The following is a 23350-nucleotide window of genomic DNA, read 5'->3' as shown; positions in this document are numbered from 1 at the left end:
TTGGTTATTTTGTTTAATTCAAAAAGTACATCACCTATAGTACTAGTCACCCATCCCTAAACATCAATAGTTTACTATAATAGTGTTTTTCTTTTAATATAATTTTTCAATTTTTTCATTGTAAATTCTCCAGACTCCACATAATATTACATAACTGGCATAATGCACTTTAACATTTATAATTTTAAAAAACTTCAAACATTCATACATTATACATTTAACATATTGCAAACATGACTATTAAAAATAGTACTTAGAAGATGATGATTTAGTGACCGATTACATTTTAGAAGGGCATTTTATAGTTATTTGTGGTAGATTGTATAATATTGTACTAAAAGCTATTAGTTGATGTTTATACATTATACTGTTTAATTGGAATTTAGAAAAAGAAAGGCGCAAACATAAAATACATGGTAGCAAAATTTGTCGAAAATATAGAGAAATGTTTCTACCAAACACAAATGAAGATGTCGAAGAAAAAATATATAACTCAATTTTACTATAGCTAAAATGTAAAACATTGATGACCAATAGTTAATTCCTAATAATTAGGAATTCTGCCATCACAGATGGACATCATGAAATCTTGGTAAGCATCAATATTTATTACAATGCCAAAATTGAATTCAAATAGGTACAACCATGACCAAATAAACTGTATTTGAGAAGAATTGTCTGTTTCCCTCAAGTCTAGAGTACACTCTTTTTCTCAACATTAATTAATTAATTAATTTTTGAATTTCATTGTGTGTGATTTTATACTCACAAAATGAAAAATATTCATTCAAAGTTTAATGAAAAATGTTTTCATACTCCGTTTTTTTTTTCAATAACAAATGATATTTTCGTACAACACAAATTGCACATAATTTTAAATAAAAATATACTTTCATATCTATTTATAATACATTATGTCTATTAAATAAATATCCAACAATTGTGTCCCTCTGTTGTCTTCCAAGAATTAAATCTGTATTGCGATTGTTATCAACTAATAATGTTTGGTCTTCCATCGTTCCCAAATTACCAATTTCTTCAACATCATCAACATCATGCATTTATAATAGCAGTTGATTTTTCGGGTTTGCAATGACTTTTTATAAGCATCTAAAACAAAATTATTTGGTGTTAAAACTATGTAAAACAATAAAATATACAAGTCACAAGGGATGTCACCTGAATCAAATTTTTTAAAGTCCATTGCACGGTTTTACTGTGCTTCTAGTTGCCATTTGTATTTTATTAAATCATTCTTCTGCGTTTGTGGTAGAATTTGTTATGGGTGTTAACAGCCACAGACGTAAAGAGTACATTGAATCTCTTGAATCTTCAAATTTGATCACGAAGTTAGAAGAGTATAGTGACATTATTTTACCTAATAAGTACAAATTGTTATAATTTTGTCTATATAACTCTTGGAGTATAGGTAAAACATTGCTATTGTTCCATACGTGTACATAATGAGAACTGCCCAGGAAAAATTAGTTCACATTAGTATTTGAAATTTTTAATCACAAATCTAAAGTTGAAAATATTAATATTTAGTAATAAGCGCCTACCTACGTGGAATAAGTAAAACACAAAATAGATTTGAAGGTTACCAATTGGACATTAATAGAGTGGTAACATTTCGGGTTTACATAAATATGGGCGCTCGTGTTGTATGGTATCTACCAACAAATTGTCAATGTCGTATGCTATCTACATTCTACAAGTACCTACGTTATCTTCCGTGATCCCATATTGACGGTATCGATATTATATTTCTATATATTATATATATTTATAGAGAACAATTATTTTTAATGACAAAACTTGTATACAATTTTTAAATGATCCTGAGTTATTACCTAATACAAGACTGTGTACAAAGTTAAATTCTATTGGAGAAAAGGGTAATGGTGAAATAAAATAAACTTTTAAAAAAAAGCCGAAAACGTGATGTAAACGGAGATATGACTAGAATGTATACTACTATACTAGAATATACACATAGAATGGTGGAGGTTTGTCAATCAAAAAAATGTTTTTGAATGTTTTTTACAAGATATAAAAAAACATTTTTGTAAAAAATAAAAATAATATGAACAACTGTTAACAAACAGGCTATTTAAAATAGGACAACTGTGAACCAATAGGCATTGAGCAGGTTAGTTTGTAGATTTTTACATATGATATTTTTGGTAGATACCACACGACACAATGTGTAGATTTTTGTAGCTATGATTTTCTTGGTAGATAGCATACAATACGTGTGCCTAAATATGTTCTGGATTTTGGTTCTCATTCAAATTCAAATTACTTGAAGAAGGTACAATTGACACATCTGTACAGTCAATCACACCAATAATGCCAGGAAATCCAATTTCCCTGCAAAACCTTGATTATTAAAAATATTAAAAATGTATCATATGTTTCATTTATTACCTATTCATACTTCATAAATAAATATAAACATTAATAACTTATTAAAAACTTTGGTGAGCTCATTTATGTCTTTCGTGAAATATTTCAGAATAGTTTATTGCAGCAAGAACCTAACTTATGCAGTGAGATACAGTTGGTTGGGATACAGAAGTAAATCTACTGTTACCAATGCGTGACTGGTATGATCACGTAGCGAAAAACTTCAAAGTAACTAAAACCTAAATAATAGTCTTATATATAGAAAAGCAAATTAATATAATAATTTTTTTAATAAGTATTTTATTAACATAGCAAATAAAATGTTGATTAAAATCAACCACTTAAACAATCAACAAGCTGTGGATTTTATGGCTGAAATATATTCAATTGTAAAAGCACCAAATGCCCTTACACACTGGCATGCACAAAACTCAATGACCCAATTATCTTATATCATAGTGAAATTGAAATAAATATAACACTATAAAAAGAAAAATTAATAAAGATATAGTTTAGGTACTTACTTTTGTTTTTAAATCAATCGCAGACAAATGACCCATTGACACTACATGAGGTCTTACGAGTTAGATTATTGAAGAGTCGAACTGACAATAATTTCTGGATTTCGAATTTGTCTTACGTGAATCAATCATTCGTGTAGTTCAATATTTTCAATAGCAAACAACATTGCCATTTCATCATTATTAGCCATTGTAGAATGACTTTGATACAATGATACGAATATGCGGTTCCATTAGCACGAGACACAAGTTAAAAGTTTAATTCGTTATGATTTCAAAAATGGATATCACATTTCTTTATGTTTGATAACGTACGTCGCAGCAGTCGTAGGATAATAATGCGACTAAAATTTGTCACCGACTAGGTATATACAAAGTCGACAAATAGTCGAATGTTTTTCGTTCGACCACAGTTATACATTCTTCCAAGAATACCAAATATTTATTTACATGCGATAAAATGTTTATGGCACGCTACATAGTTTATCACAACTTCAAAAATTCAGTCCCTGTGCCCGCCCCCGAGTAGTCGACCACTTTTCGAGATATCATCCGATCCCCGCCAGTCGTCCGCGGAGAGAGAGTTGTTTGTTCCATGTTAGTATTACATAACCCATCATTTTATATAAAAGCATGATCTAAGAAGATCAAGATCAAGAAGATCTTCTTAGTTCATGTATAAAAGATACCAAAGCTGTGTCACTAAATAATGGTACTGTGTTTTGTGAGTCAATAGCTACACTCGCATTTTTAATACCTATGTCACAAACATAACTGCAGTACTCACCCATCTACAGGATTCGGATTGTACAAGCTTTTGAATTAATCGGGTAACTGCTACTACTATTAATACTATAACTGTCCTATCTATTTGTTTTACAATAATAAGTCTCTAATAATATGCTGTACAGCAGGTGTATAACTACTAACTACAAAGATGGTTGAATATGGTGTTCGGATACCCTTGAAGCGTATTGGCACTAACCTCGGATATCGTAGAATAAATTTACCTGTTCAACTTTGGAGAAGGTTGAGTAGCCATATGTCGCAGAACTCGGTGCCGTTTAAGGGTTTGGAACTTTCATGTATTTGGAGACCAGATCCGCGTTTACTGCTGTCCCGTGATCCCTGGGTAAATGAGATGCCGGAAACAACTGCTCCATCAGTGGTGAGAGATGTGGAACTGCAGGCAGCGGAAGAGTCAGAGGAGCAAGTTGTAGAAACGTTATCGGAAGAGCTTGTGCCACTAACGATGGAGGATACCCTGTTCCCATCACTGCAGGATATTTTGGTAGAGACGCCTCAGTAATCGTTGGTGGAGTTGGAAGAAACTCGTGTACAGCCGGCTTACCTAACTGTGACGCTATCACCTGAATAAGGTTTTCATTTTGACAGTAATGAGTTTATGTTATAGTATCTAATACTTATATTTAATTAACAATTCTAATTTTGTACTGTATTGTATTGTGTTAAATATATTTTTTTTCATTTTAATAGTTGTTCTGTGTAAGTAAATCATTGAAAAATATTATGATGTTAAGTTTTAACTTAAGTATTCAATTTTATATAGTTTGAATACATTACAGTTCCTAAAATATTATTTTTGGTAAATTATCCTTACAGTCTCATAACATAGTGCGATTAACAACTGCACAATTATAGAACAATAGGTAAAACATTTATTGACTATAGTAAAATGCAATATTTGTCAATAGAATTTGATCGGCTTTTTCACATTTAGTTTTTGCTGACTGCCGCATTCAGACCTGTGTGCTTTAAATTCGGAACAAAACTCATAATCTGCCTATTATATTTGGTTTTAACGGCAATAAAATATAATTAAGCAACTTGGTAGTTTGTAAAAACAATTAATTTCATGTTTTGTATTAAAAATAAATGTTTAAGTAAGGTTCAAAACTTCATAAATAACAAAGGTAGTTGCCGATTTGTTAATCAGCCAATACTGAGTAATAAAAACTATTATTACTTATTTGGGGGCGGAGGAGTTCTCACACTCAAAAGCCCTAAAATATGCACCCAATTTTTTAGAAGTTTAATTAATAAATATTATTAATAAGTAGAATAATAAAATGACATTTAAAATAAGAAAATATAATCAATTAATATAAATATATTGCATTCACATACTATTCTCAAATATATAAACACGATTTTTTTTATGTAAATGCAACAACTTTTACTGTCATTAATTCAGTACAGTTATATTAATTACAAAATTAAATTAGAATGTTTTTCATGTCTGCAACATGTATGCTTTTTTTATTGGCCACGGCTTAAATTTAAACAAATTTATATAATGGTCAGTGGTTACTAATATATGATAAGTATTAAGTTTTAAAATCTATAAAACAATTTGTGCAATGATTTACTTTTAAATGTTAATATGCACATAACAAATTTTTATATCAATTATTGCAACTTGTATTGCATTTTAATGTAGAAGTATCATAAATATTTATAAATATAGATACATATTTTCATATAATATACATTATTAAAGAAAAAAAAAACAAAATCAATTTTTCTAAATGATTATAACAAAATAATAATTTAAAAAAAAATCTATTTCTAACAATAACATGATATAATATTATATTTAATAGTAAATATTTCTTTGAGGGAACGCCACACAAGCATATTGTGTATACAAATGTACACTATGGTGCAAATTGTATTTTCACAATAGTCTATTTTACTCAGCTGTTTTAAAAATTATAGTGAGTCAGTCAAATATAAAATTTTAAGGTCAGATTATTAGATTATTCTGTAGGGCATCTTTAAAGATTTTATTGATGTTCTAATAATGAACAAATTAAAATTGTTAGTTGTTTGTGAATTTTAAAATGATCATAATTTGTTAAAAATTAAAATAGAAGATCAAAAATGTCCTATGTAAAAATGTTGCTGTTAAATTTTATTATATGACAATTCACTTCAAATTTAAAAATAACAAAGTAGAATGAATTAATGCAAATGTACATATTTTGTAAGACAGCTAACACATGCAGGTGTGGTGTCCTCATAACGGATATTATATATATTTAAACTCAACAGTTATACTGACAAATCATTAGCCTTTTAACCATAAAGATTGGTTTGAATTGTGTAGTGTAAATATTATAATACTTATTTAATATTCAACATTTCTAATTCAATTAAAAAAAATTTATCATATTAAATAGGTATTTGATATGTATAAAGAACTAATCAGTTTTTGTAGTTCTCTTTTGATTTGGAATTTACAAATATGCTGTAGTGGTTGGACGAACATAATAAATTCTATATCATTAAGTATTATTTCAGCATATTATGATTTTTGTTTTAGTATATCCTTCAATGACAAAAACAATATATTATTATACTACAAAAATATATAAAATATCTATAATATATTCCTATAAGATTACAGCATAGACATTCAGTGTTGATGTTTTTAATTTTTTTTTCTTTTTCCGTGGAACTACAGGTCATCATGAAATAGTTTTGGAACAATTATTTTCACAGATTTGTTACAATTGTCTCACCAGATACTTTCTTAGTTTGATTAGACAATCTATAAATCGAATAATAGAACAATTAGCAAACACAATTAAATGTCAAGTATAAATAAAAAATAACAATAATAATAATAATTTTTATACCAATTGATAACAAAAAATCAGCATTTAAAAGGATATAAAGTTCTATTGGTTTTTTTTTTTAATAAGGCTGTTTAATAATAAGCTTTTAACTGTTGCACTAGAATGACTTACATTAAATGGGTTCTTATTCAAGTATTCAACCACCCTCACACAGTAGATGGAGATAGATTTTTACTATAACAAAAATACAATTATCTTTGTTCAACCACTGTCTAGACTCTAGAGAGCCAAAGGAGTCGCTGTTACTGAAGTGTTAAATTTGAATTAAATTATTTAAATTATATAACACTATTGTATAAAAAAAAACGATTCTGAACGAAGATAGTCTGTCATCCTAGGATATTGTTGTTATTAAAGTAATTTATTTTACTAGGCATATTCAACATTATTAATACATTACTCTGAAGAAATTGCATTTCAACGTGTCATTGTGTATACATACAATATAAATATATAATAATATATTTTAAAAGTTTCAAGTACCTATGCATAATATTTAACAACATTTTTATGAATTTGGTTTACATTAATTGCTTATAAAAATGCGTGTATAATATTTTTCAACTGTTTTAATTAAAACACATTATGACAAATCTTGAGTTAAATTTTCAAATCATTTATATAAATTGAAAAAATTTCGTCAAAAACTGCAAAAAAAATGTTCTTATTTTGATTCAAAAATATACGAAACACTTCCGCCATAAAACAAGTATTACATAGCTAGATTCGGGAAACAATTTAAAGTGTATTAAAATCCCAGTTTATTATAAAGTAGGTATATTTGAATTGGTGACATTTCATTTTATTCTGAAAATTGAATGTTTGGTGCAAAGTGTTTTAAATCATTAAATTTATATCGCTATTTTTGTATTTAAAATTATAATTATTTTAATGAAATGTAAAATGTCAGTATTATTTATATTAATAAAATATTAGAAAATATTTTATCTGCAAGACTTTATTAGTAGGTACCACAACTAGGTTTTGCGGGACCCTGATGCGAAAAAGTATAATATTATATTATATATTAAAACTTTATTTACACCATTGTTTCTACATGGCCAATAGGAACCAACCTTTACAACTTAATTTACAATGTTACCTTGTGGTTATTGATTTGAGTACTATATTTATTTACAGTTAATAAACAGCAAATAATAGAAGAACTAAAATAACCATATTTTGGCAAAAATCATGTGTTTCATCGGCACTTACCTTCCTACATATTAAAAAAATGTTCATCAGAAATTAGCCCAATTATTAAATAAATCCAAAAAACTATAACCCTATTTAGCAACTAGTTTATTTGCATTAATTACGACAGTTAGGTCTAGTAACAACCGGGGACGAAACGCAACTTAATAGATAGTGTAATAATTGTTAATTGTTAATTGTTATTGATGAATTTGGTGAAGATAGTTTTTTTTTTAATAGTTCAGAATTTCCCAGAAGAAACGTGTAAAATAAATAGTTAATAAAATATCATTATACTTTTATTAATGTATTAAGAGAGTATGTCAGTACTGTGGATGAGGAGGATTGGTAAATACAAAAGAATTATATTTTATTATTTATTTTTTGAAAGTTAAATTCTTTCAGCACAGAGTGTAATAAAAGTGTTTGTACAATTTTAAGTGTTAATAATAATTTTATAATACACTAACTGATGCCGTGTACTTTGTTGCCCGTTAAAAATGCCAACTCTATATGAGACTCGATATTATGGCTACTCGCTGTGGATTGCGGACTCCGCTTAATGAGTACTTTATATAAATAATATGTTTTATTTTGATTTTGATTGTGGGCAAGCCGATGAATGGCTATAAGTGCAACTCAGCCATCTTGATAGGTAATGTGCGAAAATTCAATTGTATGCATGCTTACACCTGATCTGCTGAATGAACCACTGTAGGTAACCAATAAACAAAAAAAATGCCAATTTCTACTATATATATTATTTATATTTCTCCTATAACCAATAGAAACCATATACAAACAATTATTTCCTTCGTACATCTTAAAATCCCTGTTTGAGAAACTCTCTGGGTCAGACCTATTGGGTCCAATTGTGAATCTAAGCCATCCAGGGTGTCACCCAAACCCATACAAAAACATTCATTCAAATCGGTCCAGCCGTTTAGGAGTTCAGCGACATACGCATGTACAGTAGAATTATATATATAAAGAGATGTAATATTTTGTTGATTAGCATAAAATGGTATTTATAATGAGTACAGTTTGAAAATATAAATAAAATTAATTAAGGTAGGTATAATAAGTAGGTAGTAATAGTGGATAAGATTTTTTATTTATAATATTGCAGTGGTACAATAATAATTATTGTGGAGATATAATGCCTTTTGTGATTAATTTGTTTATGATTGAGGAAAAAAGGGATATTAATGAATTTAGAGTTGATATGAAATTCGAAAAAGTAATAGGGATTTGTTCTGTGTCCTTGGGCTTGGCAATTATGACAAAGGTAGCCTGAGCTAGGCGCATGCCTAGTTTTTATTTTATTTTATAAAATATAGGTATAAAGTGTAAGGGACCAGGCAGCCAAGATTTTGATTTTGTTGAGACAAAGTCTGCTTCGTTTAAAAGGTGAAGAACTATAAAGTTAATAAGTCTTGTGAATTATTATTACTTCTATAAATTATTTTAATAAGTTTTTATGGTTACCTAAGTCCTAAATAATACATTGTAGCTAAATTTATTTATTAAGTACATTGGGTACTCAATATTCATGATAATTAGATTTCAGTGTATTTTTACTACACTTTTAAGTCTCAATGTCCACCACAGCAATCAGGGCTGAGATCATTCTGGATTCAAATGATTTAAAATTACTAAAATGTATTTAAGTAGAACAAAAATAACTTTCTTAAGCTTGATTGTATACAAGTTTTTAATGTGCATAGGCAGTAATATAAGTTCAAATTATCTCTATTGCTTTCCAACCACAAAAATTAATTTGAAACAAAGAATTCACACTACAGTTACAAGTATGAAGTAGGTACCTAGCAGGTAGTTACCACATCCAAGTTAAATGATCCAAGAGCCAAAAACTGAATTATGTAGGAAAATACCGAATTTCTTGCTAAGGAAAATTGTTTGTTTTTCTTAAGGAAAAATTTAGAAATTATCTCATTTGTACCGATAGAATAATTTATGGATTCAAAACTATTGAACAACTATTACATTTTAAGCCTTAGATTTAATTGCTTATAAAAATTAAGACTGTTTTTTTTTGTTGTTTTATGATTAAGATATTTTGAACAAATTATGAGAAACCTTGTATAAAAATTGTCAAGCTTTTTATTCAATAATTTTAACATGCATACACCACATAGCTATTTTTTTCCATCGTTTAAAAATTTCGCTGCAAACACGATATATGGCTTGTTTAATAGAATCCAAGATTTCATCAGAATATTAATCACATTTAAACACCTTATTTATGTTATTTTGCACATATTGAATTTTTGTACTACTGTCACCCTCAATTGTTTGCATAAATTCAAAAAGATCGCGACGAGTTTCCATAATTCAATTATACCTACTAAACATCGAGTACAACTTTAAAAAATTTATAATTTATAAATAGGCAACTAAAGGCAAGAACAATTTTTACCATTTTTTAAATTATCAAATATAAAATAAATAAACGAAGTTATAGTGACAAGAGCTGCTCAGACTAAAAATATAAACTCTATTTATTAAAGTATACTGGTATAAAATTGAATTTGTTATAAAGATTTTAATAGCCTTAAATAATTTTGACTAAATTATAAATTATTTTAATTAATAAAACTTACATGTCAACTTCCGATGAGTTGGTGAAGAAAAAAAAAATATAGATTTTGTTCAAATTAAACTTTTAATGGCCAAATACTTAACAAGTAACAGACAGCAAACTGTCGAGCTAAATGAGAAGAAAACCAACTATAATCATCATAAATATCATGAACAAATATTTAATCGGAACACTGATAGCGTAATGGGTTTTTATTTTATAGTCTATAAGCTTATAGATAATCGAATAATACAGAAAAACCAACTAATAACGATAAGATTTATTTTAGGTTTTGACCAACTTTTGTAGAATTCTGGCCCACTGTGGCATAGGTTCAATTTCCTACTATAAATACTGTTTAAAAGGTGATAATCGACATTAAAATAAATAAATAAATAAAAAACCAAACATCCTTGTAAGACCAATATATTCAACGCTCAAAAACTAAAATCAATAAACATTAATAAGTTTAGAAAAATTAATTAAGGGGGTTCAATGGACTCCGAGTTATTGTTGTATTGATAAAAGAAAGTATAGTTTACATTACAATTTATGATATAAATATTTTTTTAAATATTGCCACCACTTCGAATTATAAATGATATTCAATTTTATTTAATTACTTAAATATTCAGTAGAAAGGTACACAGTCGAGTGGTAGAACTATAAATGATATTTAGTTGTATTTAGTTATTTTAATATTTAGAAGAAAAATACACAGTTGAGTAGTGACTTATGACATTTTTCTTGATATTTAATAACTAATTGTTCAATAGCATTGTCAAGATCTTCACTCCTGGACAACTAAAATGAAAATAAATTTACATAAATATTTTTAAAGATATTTTCTAATATTAGATAATTTAACCAAGGCAGGGCATTTACGAGTTATTAAATTAATTTTAAGTAAAAAGGTAATTAACGAGCTATTTTTTTTTTAGATGTGACTTCTAACTGAATTGAGTTACATTTTTTCAAATGTTATTCAGTAACTTACGAGTTAATTAATTTTATTTTCACAATAAGTTAATTTTTTTTCCTAGAGCACATTTTTAAATAAATTCAATTTTGTAAAAGTTAATTAAAAGTTAATTTTATAAAAATAGAAATCCGAAATATTAAATGTATTAATTAGTAAATAATAATTTATAATAATAGTAATATATAATATAATTTATATTATTATTATTTATTATATAATATAATATAATATATATCGTATATTCATAGAAGATATTATGCAAAATTATTATTGATGGAAATGTTATAGGGGTAACAGTGTCATTAATAAAAGAAAAATATAAAAATGTACTCAGTATCCCATATAAATTTGTTATTTTATTGTAGATTCATAAGTCATTACCTACCAAATCATTATTAATAATATTATTTGTTATAATATTTTTATTCATTCATAGAATTTATTATAAATTATTATAATTATATTTATTTACAAATTTTAAAAAAATTATTGAATTATTATGTTATTTGTTTGCTTTTAAAAAAGGTATGTAGGTATAATTATTAATTTTATATTTAAAAAAAAAAGTAACTTAATTTTAACTAAGTTAAATCACATTTATTTTCTAATTAACTTGTAACTTTTACAAGTTCAAAAAAAATAAAGGTAACTTTTAACTTTAAACCTAAAAAAATAGTTAACTTGCCCAGCCTTGTATTTAACATTTTAGATTATTAGATTAACTAAATCTATTAAATCATACCAAATTAACAAATTCATAAATTAAAAATGATCCAAATGTTGCTTCTTCTTGGTTGTCTTGAATGTTTATGTTGATGACATAAACCGGCTTATTGCCAATATTTTGAATAGTTTCGAAATCTAAACATATAAATATGATTTTGATTTTGATTTTCATAATAATGATTAAATTGTCAATTTAACATGATTCAAACATACGCTCAAGTACTTGATTATATACTCTCTCTTCACATGTAATGACCACAGTAAATTGTTCATTGCATTGTTGAAATCTTTCTGGATGTTGTTTTATCCGCCGATTTCTATCCAACATATTTAGTAAACCATTTCGAGTATAACTAAAAACGAAATTGTGTTAAGAAAATGACAAAAACAATTGAGGATTTATTAACAAAGTAACAACATCTTCAATAAATAGTATCAAAATAATAAATACTCTGTTCGAGTTAAGAAATGTATTCGAGGATGACTAGTTTTCATTGGGCAGCAATAAGGCAATGCCTCGTTTGTCTTCCCTACAGTGTCAACTATTTGTATACATGTCGCAAAGTATTGCCACGCACCAGCACATAGGCCGCTAACTATTTTTCTTAACTTGAACAGAGTATAGATATAATATATAAATTATATATATATTGTTTTAAAAAATTGATTTAAATCATGCATTAACTATTATTTTTTTATGTATTGTTTTACAATAAAATAAAATATTAATTGATGAAGATTTAAAAGTTAAACTGAAGAACAACGGGTATTAATTGTTAACAAATGTTTAAATAACTCCTGGACGATCTTCTTCATCAATGTTCAGAAGAAAATACAATTTATTAAAATATATTAAGTATATTTCTAAAAAAATCTAGTTAATGGTTTAAACTTTCAATTGCACTCAAACTCTTAAATCTAATTGTATTAAAATTATAAATAGCTATTTTATAATATTAGTTGAAATTTTCAATACAATTAATATAATAATCAATGAAAATAGTAAGCTAAAAAAATCACAAGGTTTATTGGAAACAACAAAACCTATTATATGGCACAGCAACTTTCCTGATTTATTTTTGATGTTCATAAATTTATAAATTGTATAGTAGTATACAATTAATAAATTTAAAAAGTAAAAATAAATAATATTTATTAATATTATTATCAATAAATTATTTAAAGATGATTATTTAATAATAAGGATTAACTTCTTCACAGGGCCAAGTTAGAATTTGTAGAACATGATGGTTCAGTCCATTCTTAGTATTACTTAATACAGTCAACTATAATCATTTCAGTTATTGCAAATAATTGTTAGTTAAAATTATTTAATATCAAATGAAAGTACATGATGCACAAAAAAGATTAATGTCTGCACTATTTAAAATTATAGCTTAGTAAACATTATTTAATTATTATAAAGCTATACAAAGAACAAACAAGTAAAATAAGATTCAATTGGTTTATTCTAAAGGATACAATGTTTGATTTTTATTGTACAGATCTCTATAAATGTCATCATAAGAACATCCAAAATCATATATATTTGGTTTGTTCCATGCTGTTCCGGGTAACTTCACTTTGTCTCCTGTTCCAAACGATCGAACATTAAAACCTTTTTTCCTATTATCATAAACAAATATTAATTAAAAACACTTCATAGCATGATAAATATATATTAGGTAAATATTGTTAATATTATTAGCATATAATATTTTGAATATAGTGCAGAAGCTAGTTTAAATACATTTTTTTATAGATAAGATGCAAGAATTCAGTGTTCAATTTTTCTTAAGTATAAATTTAAAAAAACTTAAATTACCAAATATCAAAAATATATGCAAATGCATGTAAATGGTAAAGCCATATAGCTCTGTATAATTAAATATAGAACAGTGCTTTTACAGTTAAAAAGAATTTTAAAAAAAATTTAAATAATGTTTAATTCATGTTTTTTTTTTTAATTGGTAAAGAAAATTTATTAAATGTTTGTCTACAAATTACCATCCAACAACAGTAAAAAAAATGCATTAATTAAAATTAAATGTATGAAAAATATTTTACAACAATACTTACGTGTTATGGTAGTGGAAAATAATAAATAGAATACAGTAAAACTCAGATTATCCAGACTAATTAGTGTCAAGAGTGGTTCGGATAAGCAAATATCCGGATGACTGGCATATGACATAATAACAAAAGTTTTATTGTAATTATATGAATATATTGTATGTATTTATTATTTATATGTATGTAGTATCATTTGAAATATATAAAAATAAACAAATAATTTTATTATAATATTCAACTGAAAACAGAACGACGAAATAAGACTACGATTTGGTATTATGATTAATTATGATTTACTAGTTATTAAAAAATCAACCTTTTTTTTTAGTCTGGTTAGTTGTACGTTCGGTTGATTGGCATTCAGATAACGGGAGTTCTACTGTATTCATAAAAAAATAAAATAACTTTTCATTATCTACCTTAAAAAAGCATGTGCTTCCATGCTGCGATTCATATTGCTTGAACAAACCACAGCTACTGTAAAATCACTGATTGCCATGGTAATAACTTTCAATGTACACAAAATGGTGTATGCTATTACAAAATAAAAACATTTTTATTTTATATTTTAACAGTTAGTTATCAAAGTATTATTAAAAGTACCTTATTAAAGTAGATTGAATGTATCGAATGATACAGACAATTGTTAAACGTCATATACTTTTCGGACGATTAAGTCTTTTAAGATACAAAGCGCATTCATGAAAAATAATATAACAGAATAAATTTAAGGTAGTACGTGATTAAGTAAAAAACAAAATAAATAAAATAACAGGTGTAAAAAATTAAAAAATTTCAAATAATTGTATTTTGAAAATTGTTGATAAAGTAAAATGATAACTACTGATAATAGTCCAGGAATATAATTAATAGATAAAATCCATTTACTAAAAATACAAAGTTTTGATAGAAACACCGACGCCACGCTTTGAGCAAGATTATAGAATTCAGTCAATTCACATAAATGTTCAAAGTTTGAACTTTAAATTATCAATTCGTCAACCGTCATAGACTTCAAAGATAAATCTGTTAGTTTTCATAGCTTTCCAAAAGAGAAAGAATGTAATGTGGCTGTGGCATGGTTAAATAAAAATGGAGCAACATAATGTATCGACAAACGCCGAGCATGGGCTATAAATTTGCGAATGAACAAAAGTACCCTGAAGAAAAGGCTTAGAGTATTCCCTAAACATTTTAATGATGAAGACCATCATAAATCTGTTCCATGGAATATAATATTATTTTTCATGTTTGATTTGTCTGGTAATCTAGTAATTAAAACTATTTAATTTGTATTATGTATTGCTAAAATAACTAAATGTCTCTTGTGTTCCAACACAAAATCTGCCTAAATCATCTGTAAATAAAAATTTACCAATAAAACGACTATCAGTTGTCACCTTAAAAAAGGCCACTAGTTAAAAAGAACTTACTGGAAAATCAGGTAATTAAGAACCATTAAAATAAGATTTAATTCTTTAACTTTTACATGTTGGTACTTAGCTTAATTAAAAATATTAATGCTATATATTACAAATAGGTAGATATTAATACAACTTCTTTATCTTTGTTTTCTGTGATTTGGCTTATCGAATTGTTTAATGTTGTCGAACCAGTGGACATTCCTGAATAGCTTGATCAACTTGATCATTGTATACATGACAATAACACAAGTCAATAATGGTGATATAATCACATATTTTATTCTTTGTTGGACTCTGACAAAAAACTTAACACCATGACTGGTATTCCTACCATATTTATTCTTAATAAAATATCGGACTTGTATAAAAGAAAAATTCTGATATCAGGACTCACCATCTAAGTGCAAAAGAAAGAATTTACTTGTGTTTGTTAAATGAAAACAAGATCTTTCTTTTTCTGTACTTGCAGTTCTTTTCAACAGCATAAGTGTATCTTCTTGTAGATCAATTTATTTAACTACTAAACAAATTCTACATACAATAATTGATAACTTAATGTTTTGGTCAAGCAAAGAAGAAATAATTACTAATATTCCTTATTGTTTCAAACATTTTTTAAATGCTAGAGTTATTTTAGATTATACTGAGTGTTCCTGTACAAAATCCAAAATGCCTATCTTGCAGGATAAAATTGTATAGTTTCTATAAGTTTGGATTTACTCTAAAATTCATGATATTAGTTTACCCTGCAGACTTAATTACTTTTGTTAGCAATTCTTAGGGCGGTAGAGCTTCAGATAACATAAATTTCAAACAAAACAACTTAATTCAGCTATTAGATAGATATGATGCTTTAATGGTTGACAGAGGATTTCCAGTTGATGACGAGCGTAATGAAAAATGTGTAACTTTAATAAGACAACCATTTCTAAAAGGAAAACACCAATTTTCAAAATCTGAAGTTTACTCTACTGACTAAAGATATAGCTGCTGCTAGAGTTCATATCAAGAGAGTGAACCAAAGAATTAAAAATGTCAAGATATTTCTATATAAATTTTATTGGAGACATGCAAAAAAGTGTATCTTAACATTGAAACTTACTTATTGTGACTGATTTAAACTGGTTCAAACAGGGCTCCTTCAATTTTTACCATTGACATTTTAATGTCTGTTAATAACAAAGACTGGATATCTTCAATAGGATTCCTATAACAATTTTCATATAATAAAATACTATTTAATTTACAGTGGGTACCTATAGTCAAAAACATAAGATATTCTTCATTTAATTTTACCTGTTTAGGTACAGCAACTATGTGTTTGCAGCACTCGAATTCACCAGCTTTACACGGCGTGCAAAATACTGTATATGAAACAACCCTGTTTTTTTATGAAGTTAACCAATTATTTCATGTGGCATTTTGATGCTTTTGATGACTGAATAACTAATGATTGAATTGTAATGTTACACTTATCCTAAAAAATAAGTGACACAATATGCAAGTTTTTGAGAATAGATACATAAAATAGATAATATAAATGTTAGATAAATAATAATTTCAATAAGAATTGATTTTATGGATTTGACAATATTACAATGGAATAAGCAGGTTATTTAATTATTTTTCCTATAAGTACTAAAATATAATTAAATAATCACTAAATTAAATTAATTAAGCAGATAATTTAAATAATTGATAAATGGTTCCTTACGTTTTCTATTTGAAGTTTACCATATAATATTACTTGGTTAGATTTTAAAACTTGTTCGCCCTCGATTGAGTTTTTAGAAGTTATTGTACATTTTGAGTATGGAAAAATAGCATTTAGATTAAACAGCATTCTGAAAAGTTAATGAAAAAGATTGTCAGAGGAAGAAAAATTATAAAACAAAATAACACAAACTAGTAACAGCTTGTATTTGCTAGTAAGTAGTAACTACTAAGTGTTTATCCTGCTTTGAGTCCATCTGTGGAGCGATTACAGTGGTATCTGCAAATCCAATAATGCGCACCAAGCAATTAGCATTAGCGTTGAGATGAACATATTGTTTATTATGAAGTTATTATTAATAACTAATAATTATGTACCTATAGGTGTTAAAAATTGAAATAATGTAAATATTGTACTATAAATTAATAGAGGCAATTTATATTAGGCAGTTAATAAAATGTAACTTTTACACTGGGCCTTGATTTTTGAATAAAATAATATTACAATATAATATAAACTTTTCCTAATTTCCAAATAAATTTTATTTTTAAAAGAATCATTTATAATTATTCCAAAATATTCAGAGGAAATCACAATGGAGTGACAGTTCTCATTAAATTACAAAAATATTTGTTCAATTGTTTTTATCATTGCAGTTATTTGGTAATTTATGAAAATGTATAGTCATTTATACAGGTATTCCATTCATTATTTTATTTTGAAACAATAATTACTCAATTATAAAATAATTTGTTTTTGTAAAGTAAACAATGTGATTTTTTTCTTTTAAATTTATTTAAAATTCTATAGTTTATAATGTTACCATTGTACATTTGTGCCTATCTGTAACATTATAAACAAAATTACATAAATTAGATATTATAGGCTATTTGCGAAGATATAGTCATATAGATAGTCCATTTTAATATTACAAGGTACATTTTTCTCAAATAAAGTTGCTTAAGAGCTAACATTCAGCTTATTGCTTATTTGTTTAATGCAAGGGGACCGATGGTGGTTATGCTCTAATGTTTGAATATTAGATTTTTTACGATAAACATTACAATTGCATGAAAATTTTAGATTTTGAGCGGAACGATAAACGCACATAGATTTTACAACAATGTACGTTAATTTTCTGTCTGTCAACTATCATTACCTTTTTAAAAATCTATAGATTTTCAACTTGAGGGTTTCTCTTAGAAAATTGGATCTAGTTGGTACTAGGTCAAAAGTAAAAATTCCTTAAGCTTTTCAAAAAAAACCCAAGAAAAACCAAAAAAAAATTTGGAAAAACTGGAATATTTACCCAAACCAGTAGCTAGTATATACTTATTTAACAAACTCAATTTTATTTTGTTGGTATAAATATCTTTGTTTATTCAAATTAAAATAATGATTGGTGGATAACCAAATGGTAGATACTTAAAATGTCCACACATCTATATATTGTTAGTGTTATTAGAATTTTCTAAACATAATAACATTTTCAAAATATTTGAAGGCTCTTTTTGAGCTATATTGAAAATTTGACATCTTCTATTTTGTACCTAACTAACTGTCCACAAATTTTTTTTCTGTCAAAAATCTTTAAAACTGAATACAGTAGGTTCTTCATGAATCATAACTTATGACATATTTATAGAATCATATGCCAACTAAAAAAATATTGAAAATATATAGTTAACATTTTCATAACTTTACAAATTCTATTTATAAACATGTTTAAAGTCAGAATTTTGATAAAAATTAATACCTAATTTAAAATTTATAAAATGTTCAACTTTTATAGCTACGAATTAGAAATATAAATTTTGATTAGGTTTCTCATTATTAAGTAGTTCTAACTATAACCAAAAAATCTAAAAAAAAAAAACAGTATTTTTTTATGTACCATATCATTTAAAGCTAAAATGTGGACAAAATTAAATATTAAAACGAAGAATAACAATAATAGATATCGTGATCATCTAAATGATTACCAGAGTTTTCAAAATAAATAAATGATAACAAAAATAAATAAATAAAAATAAAAGTATGTATAGTTTCACTAATGCTTGGATTTTTCCCTCAAAAGCTTCACATAATATACAAAGCTTTACTATACATATTCACTCAAGTTCTGTCTCTCACATTTGAGTATTTTTCTAAGTTTCTAACTTTAAGAATAGATATGTAAATACCTTACACAAATAAAAAAAATAATTTATGTTGTTGTAATGTAAAAATATTTTTCATTCAGATACCGTTTTGAAGCTTTTAACTTATAAGGGTTTAAAATGTAATACTTATAAATATAAATATATCATAAAATATAATGAGTAGGTAATGTATCCGAATGGTGATAGACGATAGTTGGTATTCTACAAAAATGTCAGAGAAAAAAATGTCCATGGTAACATTTTCCAAAATCAAAAAAATTGAAGTATCGAAATATAATAAAATGGGAACACCCTGTTACACATTAGTTATCCGTGCCAAAAATACACGCTGTAGATATATTTTCTACTATGATTCATCTATAAAGGATTGGGTATTATTTAAAAATATAGTCAACGCTGTAAATGTACTTTTAAGTTTTAATTATATTATGTAGGTATACTGTGTGTAATAATGTATTTAATCTATATATTTGTTTGCCTTGCTTTATTTTGGACATTTTTTCCTTAGACATATTATTTATTTTTTACCTTGATTTCGTTAATTTATACAATGAATGATGATAGCCTTCCGCTATAAAGTTAAAATTTTATAATGTAGGTTATAGTTGTTTTTTGTATGCAATGATTGGGGTTCCTATCTATCATTGAATTCAGATTTAACACACACATTACAGTGGCTGAAGCCGAAATAATAGTTTTACACTTGATAGTTCTGAGGTGTCTGCGTGGGCGGGGCGGAAAGACTATAAGACACTGTATTTATCAAATACCCATGTTATATTTATTGTAGATAATAACAAAATGTCATTCCAGCAGTAATAGTTATTCTAAAATCGTCTTTTTCTTGTAACCGTGAGCATTTAAATTTATAATTAATTGATATACGTACCTCAACATAAACATTACAATACCTGCCTAATATAAGTTATAACCAATCTAACGATACATACTCATATGTATAATATAATCTTATTTTTAATTACTTCATCGTGGTATCTCTATATTATTATTATTATTTTAAATGAATTAGTCTTCCCGGCTCGTACTGCAGTGTATAATATTCACAGACAATATTGATATTATATTTATTATGTTTATAGGTGTCTAGCAAGTCAGTTACCTCGAATGAAAATCGATTGAAGTTAAAGTTAGTCGCCTATAGGTAGACAATCCGACTGCGTCGGTTAGGAGAAATGTAGGCCAGCATGTCAAGTAAAGGCACATCGTGGACTGGTGGACATCGTGGAGGTTGTGAGCGAAAACAGTGTTTGAAAAAACCTATTAAACAGGCCTATTAAACAAATTTGGGGGAGGGGCCACCAAGCCTTAGGCTCTAGTAAGCATACTTAGCCGTAGCCTCCCCCTTCAGATAAAAAAAATTAAACATCGAAAGGGAATTATCAAATCAGCTTAAAGCTGAGTATATAATGATTAGTTTGTTCGATACGGGAACAAGAGGGACTTTTGCAAGAATCCACATTCAAGCTCTTCTCGCCCCACACAAGGTTCTATCTACTGATGCCTGCTCAATCAAATCACAGATCAATGCGATCCTTGAACACACCGCAGCATTGGACAATCTGAGCCTCACGACTCGTCAGTGGAGCCCAGTGTTAGTTCACATATTTGAGCAACATCTTGACTATGAACTTAGGGCTCGTTGGGAGCTGATCTTTGGTGACAGGCACCAACCGCAGTTGACTGAGTTCGTCGAATTTCTACGTAGTCACGTGCGGGCAACTGAAGCACGAGCGGGACCCTACTCTACGGTCAGTCCAGGTATAGCTGACTCATTTAGAGTCAAATCTAAACCATCGCTGTCAAGAGGATCTCGTCCAACAGTATCATCTTAAGTTCTCGTGGCAGCCACCAAATCCACGTCGAGCCCAACCGTTAACTGCCCACTATGTAAGGAAGCACATTCAGTTCGGAAGTGCGCAGTCTTCGAAAGCCAATATCCAAGTGAACGATTCCAAACGGCAAAGAAGCTTCAGTTGTGTATGAATTGTTTGGGATCTGGACATACGTTGTCCGCATGTCCATCAAGGTATACGCATGCCAAGCATGTAAGAAGCAGCATCATACGCTTCTGCACTTCCCGGATGATGTAACCACTGGTGACAGTGTTCCTTCAGCAGCTACGATGTTCACTGCCACTCAAAGATCTCAGCCAATCCTACTGTCAACATTACTCATCAGTGTCGCATCAGTTGACCACCAGAAACATACTCTACGAGCACTATTGTATACGGGATCTCAGGTCAGTTTTATCACGAAGCAGTGTGCAGATCGCCTATCTCTGACCCGCCGACGTTGTACCACAAAAATCAGCGTGTTTTTAGGCACACCGGTTAACGTAGTGTCCGGCATGACCACAATCACAATGTCACCAGTAAACCAATCTGAACCATCCATTCCTCTTGATGTTCTTATTGTGCCGAAGATCACAGATGTCACACCTCAAGAAACTATTCAATCAACATCGTGGCTTCACATAAATCAACTGGATCTGTCAGATTCAACCTTCCACACTCCATGGCAAGTTGACATCCTGCTCGGCGCAGACGTCGCACCAGCTATTTTCACCGGTGACCGTATTGTTGGTCATCTACACCATCCAACGGCCTTTGGCACTGTATTTGGATGGGTTTTGATGGGACCAGCTGCGGCAATGACACCCAAGTTAGTCACGTCAATGTTAGTCACCTCTGAGTCGACACTCGAACAATCCCTGTCAAAATTTTGGGAGATGGAGGAGCCACTCCATATACACCATTTGAGTCCAGATGAAATCCACGCAGAAAGAATATTCACGTCCTCAGTGAAACGTCTGGCGTCTGGTTGATTTAGCATTACGCTACCATTGAAACATCCTCGCCCAATCCTCGGAGATTCTCGGAGCATGGCTCAAACACGATTTCGGTACTTGGAACGCCGATTATCGCAAAATGAAGAGCTTTTCCAACAATATAAGGAGTTCATGAGAGATTACCTTGTGAGTCAACATATGGAAGTAGTCTCGACGAATCAAAGAATGACTCCATATTGCTACTACATCCCACACCACTGCATCATGCGTCCTGAGAGTAAGACAACTAAACTCCGAGTCGTCTTTGATGCATCTGCTGTGACCACCACGGGACAATCACTCAATACCAATTTATACACAGGTCGCAAGCTTCAATAGGACTTACCACGGATTCTAATCCGTGCCCGAGTACACAAGGTTCTGTTTACAGCTGCATCAAGCAAATGTATAGACAAATTGAAATTCATTCTGAAGACCATGATTATTTATTGATTCTCTGGCGATTTGAACCTGATGAACCAATAACATAATACCGTCTCTGTACAGTAACATATATGGTACCTCTTCTGCGCCGCATCAAGCATTGCGAACTTAACAACACCTAGCGAAGATCGAGTCAAAAAAATTCCCCATTGGTGCTCAGATCCTCATGCAAGACACGTTTGTGGATGACATACTCACGGGGGCTGATTCTCCAGACTCAGCTTTAGTGCAACGATCACAATTAATTGCTTTATGCAAACAAGGTCAATTTCAACTTCGGAAATGGGTCAGCAACTCTTCCGTGATCCTACAGGCTGTATCGGGCAATGAGCGCTCCATGTCAACTGATGTACTATTCGATGATGAGCTGGAGGCTGGGCTGAAAATCCTCGGGATGCAATGGAATCCAAAACAAGACAATTTCTCTTATAGTTTTCAGTGTCCAAATGCAAGTATCCTGTCAGATCTTGCACGCATTTTCGATCCACTCGGATTTCTCTTACCTGTGACCTTTTTGGCAAAGCACATGATGCAGTTACTATGGACATCAGGAATCGGATAGGACGATCCCATTCCCGAGCAAGTGCAA

General features: G+C 28.5%; 4 protein-coding genes and 1 pseudogene across 7 annotated transcripts; 3 read left to right on the top strand and 2 right to left on the bottom strand.

Annotated features, from left to right (window-relative positions):
- Positions 1-1193: 1193 nt before the first annotated feature.
- On the bottom strand, positions 1194-2969 carry LOC111032818 (annotated as a pseudogene).
- Positions 2970-3502: 533 nt separating this feature from the next.
- On the top strand, positions 3503-4359 carry LOC111032826. Its single transcript, XM_022313285.1, has 2 exons — positions 3503-3760; positions 3842-4359. The coding sequence occupies exon 2, from the start codon at positions 3868-3870 to the stop codon at positions 4237-4239; it is 372 nt and encodes a 123-aa protein (XP_022168977.1). The 5' UTR covers positions 3503-3760; positions 3842-3867; the 3' UTR covers positions 4240-4359.
- Positions 4360-6219: 1860 nt separating this feature from the next.
- LOC111032825 (RNA polymerase II subunit A C-terminal domain phosphatase SSU72-like) lies at positions 6220-17691 on the bottom strand. 4 transcript variants are annotated; one of them, XM_022313283.1, is made up of 9 exons: positions 17308-17690; positions 16890-17070; positions 16696-16800; positions 14773-14847; positions 14589-14703; positions 13579-13722; positions 12310-12449; positions 12113-12231; positions 10806-11192 (listed from the first exon to the last, which is right to left on the bottom strand). In XM_022313283.1, exons 5-9 carry the CDS (start codon positions 14666-14668, stop codon positions 11091-11093), a joined length of 585 nt encoding a protein of 194 aa, XP_022168975.1. In that variant the 5' UTR covers positions 14669-14703; positions 14773-14847; positions 16696-16800; positions 16890-17070; positions 17308-17690; the 3' UTR covers positions 10806-11090. The 4 variants fall into 4 exon arrangements, 3 of the variants coding, with proteins under 3 accessions (XP_022168975.1, XP_022168976.1, XP_022168974.1); XM_022313284.1 differs by lacking the exon at positions 14773-14847 and having other exon boundaries at positions 17308-17691; XR_002604345.1 differs by lacking the exons at positions 16696-16800; positions 16890-17070; positions 17308-17690 and adding an exon at positions 6220-6504 and having other exon boundaries at positions 11012-11192; positions 14773-14942.
- A 3813-nt stretch (positions 17692-21504) lies between these two features.
- LOC111032817 lies at positions 21505-22314 on the top strand. The gene has a single exon (XM_022313278.1). It carries the CDS (start codon positions 21505-21507, stop codon positions 22312-22314), a length of 810 nt encoding a protein of 269 aa, XP_022168970.1.
- Positions 22315-22927: 613 nt separating this feature from the next.
- LOC111032816 lies at positions 22928-23323 on the top strand. The gene has a single exon (XM_022313277.1). The coding sequence runs from the start codon at positions 22928-22930 to the stop codon at positions 23321-23323; it is 396 nt and encodes a 131-aa protein (XP_022168969.1).
- The last annotated feature ends 27 nt before the right edge of the window (positions 23324-23350 follow it).

The sequence above is a fragment of the Myzus persicae genome, unplaced genomic scaffold (genome assembly GCF_001856785.1).
Source record: "Myzus persicae strain clone G006 unplaced genomic scaffold, MPER_G0061.0, whole genome shotgun sequence".
NCBI lineage: Eukaryota > Metazoa > Arthropoda > Insecta > Hemiptera > Aphididae > Myzus > Myzus persicae.
The sequence above is the reverse complement of the archived record's forward strand: the minus strand, read 5'-3'. Positions and strand labels throughout refer to the sequence as shown.